The following is a 9,615-nucleotide window of genomic DNA, read 5'->3' on the forward strand; positions in this document are numbered from 1 at the left end:
TATATTTATTTTTTTTAAATTAAATGATTAACATGGTTTTAATAATTTTTTAAAAATAATTAGGACTTGATCATGGGATCCTTGACTTTATTTTTTTATATAGATGATATACTTAATAAACTTTATAATATGAACAATTTAAATTATCAAAATATACTTAAAAAATACCAATAAAAACTCTCATAGTAGGGATGTCGTGCCTTATGCCATAGCAACCGCCCCTAATCCGGTGGAGCCATTAGTTAGGCGGTAGTAATGGCGCAAATGAAGAGAATAATAAAAAAGAATCAGTGTGTTTGATCTGAATTTTTTAGATTAAATTTTTTAAAAATTAAGTTTTTTGATTTTTGTATTTTTTATTTTATTTTTAGTAAATATTTTTTTTATTTTTTTAGATGCACCTTACTTAGATGTATCTAGAAAGTAAAAAAAAAATTGTGATTTTTTTTAAAAAGTTAATAAATATATAAAAATAAAAAAAATATACTAAATTTTCATTTTTTTTTTTGTATTTTTTGTATTTAGTGAATTTTTCAAAGGTATTTTTTCACAAATTTTTACTTTTTAAGTATATTTATGTTAGATATGTCTAAAAATTAAAAGAATTGCTTGAAATATTTAAAAAATTCAATAAAAATAAAAAAAAAACACAAAAAACAATAAAATAAAATTTTCTGAAAAGTATTTTTAAAAAACTCTAACCAAACAAAGTGATAATATTAAAAATTTTAAAAACCTTATCAAAATTTCTATCAAATATTTCAGATAAGTACGAAATCTACATAAAACCTATGTGACACTGATATTAATAAAAATTTTAATAGAATTTTTTAATTTTTTAATATTTTTTTATAAAGAAATACGTATTTGGTTTGGGAAGCGAGTTTACGCGTCCACGACGTGGATAACGCGTCTTGACCGTCAAACCTAACAGAACAAACCCACTAAAAGTTATCACTGCACTACCAAAGTTGACACAGTTATTATAAATTAAAAAATTTCTTTTAAAAATAAAATTTAAAAGTATCTCTAGATACAGTTTTTATAAATTAATTTTTTATATTTTATTTAATATATTTATACCTAATAAATTATGACTAAAAATTATGCTAAATAATTTGACATAAATTTTCAAAATAAAAAAATTATAAGCAATTCAGATAAGTCCCACCAAATAGTCTCACTATACTTAAAAGGTTTGTTTGGAAATTAATATTTTTTAGTGTTTTTTAATTAATTAATTTTTTTTTTTTTTTTTACAAAAAGGATGGATAAAAAATATGAAGAATGGATTAACTTTTTATAGTAATTTTTTAACTTTTGTGCTAATTTATATTTCCAAACAAAATCTAAGACCATGTGTTTGTTTAAGGATTAACAGAGTAATACATGAGTTTTATAAACGGGAAAATTCTATAATATACACTTAAAAAACATTGTGTACTATATATGTTTCAATTATAATTTTTGAGATATTTAGTTATGATCTCTTATGACTGTTATTTTAATTATAATCAAAATGGTCTTTAGTTATGTTTGAAGTAGTATTTGGTTATGATATTATTTATGAGTTAATTATGACTTATTATAGTTATAATTTTGATTATGACCAAAGATGTTTTTAGTTATGCTTAAAAGCTGTTTAGTTATGATTTTTTAAATTATGATAGAAAGTAATTTGATTATGAAATATTATGATATCAACACAATAAAATGTCATAACTTACGGGCTGTTTTGGCAACATGCATAAAAAGTTAAAAGACATCTTTTAACATATTTTTGGTCACATCACCTCTCACATGAAATAGTGAAAAAAACTAAAAAAAATTAAAAAGTCAACTTTTAACCACATTCTCAAAACAACCTGGTACACTCTTTTTGAAGGGTGTATATTGTAGCATTACCCTAATGCTCTTCTTCCATTCTCAGTTTTTTTCTCTGCTACGTATCTCTTTTCAAAAAGTGAGAATCAATTGTGTTTTGATCATAGAACAAAACAATAGATGAAGAGACAATGGTGACTAAAACATAAAAAAATAAAAAGAATAAAAAAAGAAAAGAAAGTAAAATTGTGAGTTTTTTTTATTTGTTTGGTACGTCTTTGTTTCATTTTTTGAGAGAGTTGTCCGACCTTTGTTCGGTGTGACAAAATTGAAAAAAATAAAATTGGCCCAAATCATATTGCCCAACAAAAAATATATATCCGGTAACCCATTATTTTTTGATGTAGGCTTAATTACTTTATGTTTTAAAACATTGCTTAAGAAGGAAATAACTAGTGTAAGTTATATTTTGTTGAAAATGTAAAATATTTTATATTTTTGTATATTAGTATAGTGATATTAGTTGGCTATTACATCTATAAAATTATGTAAAAGTCATTCTTATATAAAATGTGACCCATTTTTTATTTTTTTATTTTTATAAAGTGGGCAATATAATCTTGGGAAATTGTACTTTAGTAGAATAATGAAAAAATAATTTTATTTTTATGACGGTGCAAGTTTATTTCTGTGCCTAGTACAAATTTTTTCTGTGTTAAAATTACACAAAAGAATATTTCAATTTTTAGTGTGATTATTTTATCACTGTCTTACTTATTCACAATTTGCCTTATAATCTTTTTACCTCCAATCACATAAGATTGGATTAGCAATATCACCTCCCTCCTGAAATTACTAAACCCTTCATAGTCGCATAATAGGCTCCAAAACAGCAACCTAGGCAGCCAAGCAAGATTTATGAAGTGCCTTCAGGCTCACTCTGTACTATGGTCTTGTTTGGAAAGTAAAATTTTAATTTTTTTAGGTTAAAACTGTCAAAATGATAAAATAGATTAAAATAAAATATCACATCAAACATATAACTATTTTATTTTTCTTTCATAAATATCACATCTAATTATAAAAAAATCTAATCACCTTTCCAAATATAAAAATTTTAATCCATTAAAATAATTAAAAATTAAAATAGCCAATTTTTCAAACGAGGTCTGAAAAAATTGGGAACCCAATTCAAAATACTCTGGATTATATTCCGGCCTCAAGCAATTTTAATTTTATACTATATTTAAACCATAAAATTAGATGAGAAATTAGAAAAATAATTGAAATACAAACATTAATCCCATAAAATTTTCCAAATTAAACATAACTTTGTGTAGAGCCCACAAGATTGGCTATGGAGTAAAACAAACAGAACATTCTAATCGTTTGTTTGAAAATTAATTTTCTTTTAAAGCATTTTTTAATTTTTTAAAAAAAGACGTAAAAAAAAATCAAGGTTTGAAACTTATAATAAAATAAATCTTAAATTTTTAATTTTATCAATCTGAACTTCTAAACTTTTAATTTATTTTCAATTTAAATTATTTATCTATTTTTTTAAATAAAATTAATAGAAAAATTAATATTTTGATCATAAAATTTAATGAAAAGGGTATTTTAAATATTTTATGTATATCTACACTGAGTTTAATTACTAAAATATTATTTTTCCGTGATTTTACTTAACAACAATTGACGAATAATTTAAATTGAAAACAAATCAAAAGAGAGGCTTAAATTGATGAAATTAAAAATTAAAAATTTATATTAGAGTGATTTTACCCATGTGTATTACTTTTACTTTTAAGGACAAAATACAAAAATTAAATATATTTTGTTATCTCTTTACACTTATTGCTCTTCAATCCCTAATGCTCTTCTTTCCTTCTTAGTTTCTTTTTCTCTACTATGTATCTCTTTCCAAGAAGTGAGAAACAATTGTGTTTTGAACATAAAAGAAAGTAATGGATGAAAAAACGATGGTGAAAAAACATTAAAAAACAAAAAGAGGAGTAAATTGTGAGTTTTTTTTTTTTAATTTGTTTGGTAGGTTTTCGTTTCATTTTTTGAGAGAGTTTTTCGACTTTTGTTCGGTGTGACGAAATCAAACAGAATAAAATTGGCCGAATCACATTGTCGAACAAAAAAATATATGTCCGGTAACCCATTATCGAATAAAAGATACATTTTTAATAACCCAAGACCAAACGTTTTTAATTTGTTCGGTTATTCATTACTATACATTTTCAATTTCATTTTTAAAATATTTTTTATTATTTATTTTTTTACTTGGAAGAATGATACTTCTATTCATTGTAGCAATGCAAGTACAATCATCTAGTTGATGAACATCTTGAAGGGCATTCATTTGCTGGTAGATTATCTAAGTAGGAAATATTATTAAGAAAATGTTATTGATCCCAAATGAATTATCAAATATTCTACCAAACCTTTCACATGAGTGTGGGACCCACACTACCAAACCTCTCACGTGGGTCCCACACCCACGTGAGAGGTTTGGTAGAATATTTGGTAATTCATTTAGGGTCTCTAACATAACTCATATCATTATTAATTGACATGCCAAAGTGTATGATATGACCAAATAAATATTGATTACATTGAAAGAATGAATGTCTTTAATGCGATAATAATGAAGATAATCTATAATGCACGTAAAACAACAGGTAGCTGGACAAATTTAATTTAGTTCGGCAACGTGACACTAGATTAATCTAATTTGTATAGCAAATATATTATCAAATAGACACTTCACAAATGGGTTCTAACTAATTTATTGTTAAAGTAAAGTAAAATCATCTAATCGAATGGCAACAAATGGCTGAAAAAAATTATTATGTCTAGTAATACGGTACTGGATTAATTCAAATTCTTTAGCATTGTATTACTAAAAACTATTGGTGTAAAAAGTCAAAACTAAAAAGGATTTTAAGAGTTTTTAGTTGAAGGTTAATTTTGATAATATAATGGGTGCAATGGAATCACTTTTTTTTTTTAGTAGTGTAATGAAATAGAGGGTGTAAAAAGGTAAACTAGTGGTGTAAGTAGAATCACTTTTTTATTTTATTATAAGGCTAAAACATTAAGATTCTTTTTAGGAAAATTTGCCATAAACCCCATATAGGGGATATTGATCCATTAAAAGTTTTCTTATGAACTAATTAGTCCTTTTTGTTTTGAAAAATTATATTTATTTGATTTAGTACTATTTCAGTTAAGTAAATGCCTTTTTATTATTTATTTTTGTAATTTTCTGATTTGTTTTTGGGATGGGAATGAAAATGGGAGGCATAGAAGATTTTTTTTTTTGAAGGGATTGGTAGTTAAAGTGTTTGTTGTCAAGCGTGAAAATCTATATTTTTGTTAATGTAGTTTTCTAATATTACATTGGAGTGTTACATTAGAGAGTTAGTTTAGAAAAAATACTTTAAGAAATTTTTGTGTGTTACATTAATTGGAGTGTTGTGTTTGAAAAAGATACACTAAGGAATTTTTTTGAAATGCTACGTTGTTACGTTTGAGAAAAGTACACTAATTTTTTTTTTTAATATGTTACATTGGAGTGTTATGTTTGGAAAAAACTATACTAAGGAGTGTTTTTGGAATGTTACGTTATTATGTTTGAGAAAAGTATACTAAGGATTTTTTAATGTATTACATTGGAGTGTTACGTTTAGAAAAAGTACACTAAAGAGCTTTTTAGTGTGTTACATTGGTTAGAGTATTAAGTTTGTGAAAAATATACGAAGGAATTTTTTAATATTACATTGAGTGTTACGATTTCGGAGTGTTACGTTTAAAAAAAGTACACTAATGATTTTTTTTTTTAAGTGTTACATTTAGTAATTTTAACATTATGAGAAAGCTCACATTTATCTCTTAATACATAATACATGCGTTTATACTTCGTATTTTATCTAATTCGCACTATAATAGAACCTTTGGGTTCATAAAAAAATAAAATAAAATGGAGGTATTTGAGATTTATTCAGTGTGCTTGGTTTCAATTTTCTGGAAATTGAGTTTTTTGTTTTTCGTGTTTTATTTTTATTTTTAGTGAATATTTTTTAAATTTTAAACATTTTTTTTAACTTTTTAAAATGCATCTTACTTAGATATATCTAAATAGTAAAATATTTACAAAAAAAATATTTTAAAAAATTAATAAATACATAAAAATACAAAAAATATACAAAGTTTTTGTATTTTTTTAAATATATTTGTGACATTTAATGAATTTTTTAAGGTTTTTTTCATAAATTGTAACAATTTATGTATTATTGATTGATATAATGTTATTGTATATTGTCTATTACAAATGGTTCCTTATATAGATGTAGGTGTAGTGGATGGTGGTAGTGGTGTAGTGGGTTAGGTTTAGTGGAGTAGGTGAGGTGGTAGTGGTGGTAGGTGATGGTAAATTCTAACAGCCCCCCGCAAACTCAAGGAGGATAGAAACTAACCAACTTGAGTTTGGAGAGAGTAACAAAACAAGAAAATACATAAAAAAATAAAAAAGGATAGGAGACACTGTATGGTCGTGTCAGACCATTGTAGAAGACAGTTTATGGGGTCATGTCGGACCGTTGTAGAAGACAGTTTATGGGGTCATGTCGGACCGTTGTAGAAGACAGTTTATGGGGTCATGTCGGACCGTTGTAGAAGACAATGTTGTGACAGTTGTTGTGACAGTTTACGGAGTCTTGCTGGACCCTTGTAGAAACTAACCGGAATCAATGTCGGGACAGTTTACAGAGTCTTGTCGGACCCATAAAGGAGCTAACCGAAAGTAATGTCGGGACAGTTTACAGAGTCTTGTCGGACCCATAAAGGAGCTAACCGGAATCAATGTTGGGACAGTTTACAGAGTCTTGTCGGACCCTTAAAGAGTCGCACCCTCAAAAGGTGTGCCCAATCTATTAAAAGGCGTGCCATCAAAAGGCGTGCCCAATCCATAAAAAGGCGTGCCATCAAAAGACGTGCCATCAAAAGGTGCGCCAGACACGCGGTGATGCACGTGATCAACAGTGCGCGTGTCGGCCTCGTCGTCATGTTCTATATAAATCAATGCGGAGGCTGAGGCAGAAAACCTGCTAAAATCTTCTGAAAAACGCGTAACCTTGCCTGAAAGAGAAACTCTGTAATACTCTGTAACCAACCCGTCTCTGAAACACTCAGCAACATGGCCTCTTCTTCCCGTCCAGCTACCCAAAACATGGCCTCCTCTTCCCGTGGTCTGCTCACGCTCTTTCCAGAACTGAACGAGCCCACAAGAGAAGTAACTGGTGCGGTGGCCAGTGAACCTCAACCAAATACCTCTGTGTTTGCTCCGTTGAACTTTCCGATGCGGTCGGTGGAGCAAAAAATGGCGGTGCAAACTGATATTGAGGCCAATCAGTATACTCTGAAGTCATGTGTGGAAACCATGACTGCGGTCACAAACTTGTCGCACCGGCTGCAGAGCAGGACAAATGAGGTGCAGCAACTAAACGCCCAACTGGCTCTGCTCCAACGCATGTATAAGGATGCGCGAGCAGAGATAAGTGTGCTAAAGGCAGAAAACAAGGAGCTGAAGCGGAAGGCCACGGTGATGTTCCGATTTGGAGGGCCACCATATGCTGCAGTGGAGGAGCAGGGAGGAGTGATCATGCCCAGTGGAGTGGGAAACACGGAGGCAACACCGGCAAGGGCTGCCCAAGACGGAGGCAAGAAGAAAAGACCGGCGGCAGAATAGAGAAAAAATCCCACCTGTAAATGTGGGTGTTTGTTTGTATTTTATTTTATTTTATTTTATTTTATTTTATTTTATTTTTGTTTTGTGTTTGTTTTTTGTGTTTTTGTATGTGGAAACATGGTGATCGGGTTGAGACCCGACATGAATAAAATGAGTTGGTGTGCAAATTTGTAAATTGTTTGCAATGGTGTTTGGTTTTTTTTTTTTTTTTTTTTTTTTTTTGTTTTGGTTTAATAATAATAATAATAATAATAATAATAAGAATATATATGGATAGATAGAAAAGAAAAGAAAAGAGGAATATATATAGGTTTACAGAGTAAAATAGAGATAGAATATATTAGGATGAGGTGTTGGGTGGGAAAAATGATAAAGTATTTTGAAGAGAGAGTGGGTGGTGCATGTGAGTAGGCTCGTGGGTGATAAAAAAAAAAAAAAGAAAAGAAAGTGGAAGAGTGTGAGAATATATTGATGAGGAAAAGTGAAACCAACCCATGTGGGTGGAGGTGGTGTGTAAAACACTTAATTAAAAGGAAGAGAGAGAGACAATGCCCGAGAGAGAGAGAGAGAGAGAGAGAGAGCGAAGAGAGAGACGAAAGAAAGGGTGTGTGTGTCTCTGTGTCTGAAATGAGGAACTAGGTTTAGGGTCCATTGAACCATTTCTTTGCAAAGAGAGATCTGGAGATCTGACGTGCCTGGTATCTTAGCTACTGCATCAATGAAATGAAAGTAGAGAGGTCTATCTTGTTGTTCTGCTTCTCTGTTGCGATATTAGTCCCAGCGGTGGTAGTTGTATCTCAAATTCAATCTCAAGAAGAAGGCTTTATTTGTAGCACAAACATGGCTACTCTCGGAGGAATACACGACTCTCATTCGTCCAACCAGAACACCGCCGATATCGATAATCTCGCCCGATTCGCCATCCAAGAACACAACAAAAAAGAGAATACACTCTTCGAGTTTGTGCGGGTGGTGAAGGCACAAGAACAGGTGGTTGCTGGTACGTTGCACCATATAACTCTTGAGGCTGTTGATGCGGGTAAGAAGAAACTCTATGAGGCAAAAGTTTTTTTTTTTTTTTTTTTGTGAAGCCATGGATGAACTTCAAGGAATTGCAGGAATTCAAGCATGCTGGTGATGTTGGTGACACTCCTGCATTGACCCCGTCAGATCTTGGTGTTAAGAAAGATGGGCATAGCCCAGGATGGCGAGCAGTGCCAACACATGATCCTGTGGTTCATGATGCTGCGCATCATGCTGTGAAAACCATCCAGCAGAGGTCCAACTCATTGTTCCCTTATGAACTTCAAGAGATAGTTCATGCAAAAGCTGAGGTCATGGAAGAATCTGGTATTTTAGCTACTGCATCAATGCGCTGGAAAATTATTGAACTTTCCGGCGACTTATCGGACATGGTTTCGCCGGAGCACACTAATTGGCTCTTCGATTACGGCTTGATTGAGGACATCTCTGTCCCTGATCCCAATTTCTCCGCTCCCACTTCTGGGTTTTGCTGGCCCTTAAACGCTTCTTCCAACGTCGGTTTGGAAATTGATGGCTCCTTTGGGGATTCAGACAGTCGCAAGGAAACTGGCTCGAAAAAGAGGCCAAGACCCGAATTGTGTGGAGCATCATCAAGTTCCAAAGCATGCCGAGAGAAGTTGCGGAGGGATAGGCTAAATGACAAGTTTGTGGAATTGGGTTCTATCCTTGAGCCTGGGAGGCCACCCAAAACAGACAAGGCTGCGATTTTGGTTGAAGCTATTCGACTGGTGATACAGTTAAGGGGTGATGCTCAAAAGTTGAAGGATTCAAACTTGACTCTACAGGAGAAGATTAAAGAGTTGAAGGCTGAGAAGAATGAGCTTCGTGACGAGAAGCAGAGGCTGAAGGCTGAGAAAGAGAGATGAGAGGTCCGGCGGGCGGCCAAGGCGAGGCTGCCGCCCGCCGATGAAGCGAAAATACTAGGTTCTCAACCTAGCTCTGATACCATGTAACAATTTATGTATTATTGATTGATATAATGTTATTGT

At 31.2% G+C, this 9,615-nt stretch overlaps 1 protein-coding gene across 1 annotated transcript; it reads left to right on the plus strand.

The window, feature by feature from the left end:
- Nucleotides 1-8,265: 8,265 nt before the first annotated feature.
- On the plus strand, nt 8,266-9,615 carry LOC114263064 (uncharacterized). The gene is given in 2 exon segments (XM_082898738.1): nt 8,266-8,650; nt 8,653-9,615. Coding segments are annotated over 2 exon segments (1,185 nt in total). The 5' UTR covers nt 8,266-8,305; the 3' UTR covers nt 9,493-9,615.

Source organism: Camellia sinensis, chromosome 12 (genome assembly GCF_055761805.1).
Source record: "Camellia sinensis isolate YWXY chromosome 12, ASM5576180v1, whole genome shotgun sequence".
NCBI lineage: Eukaryota > Viridiplantae > Streptophyta > Magnoliopsida > Ericales > Theaceae > Camellia > Camellia sinensis.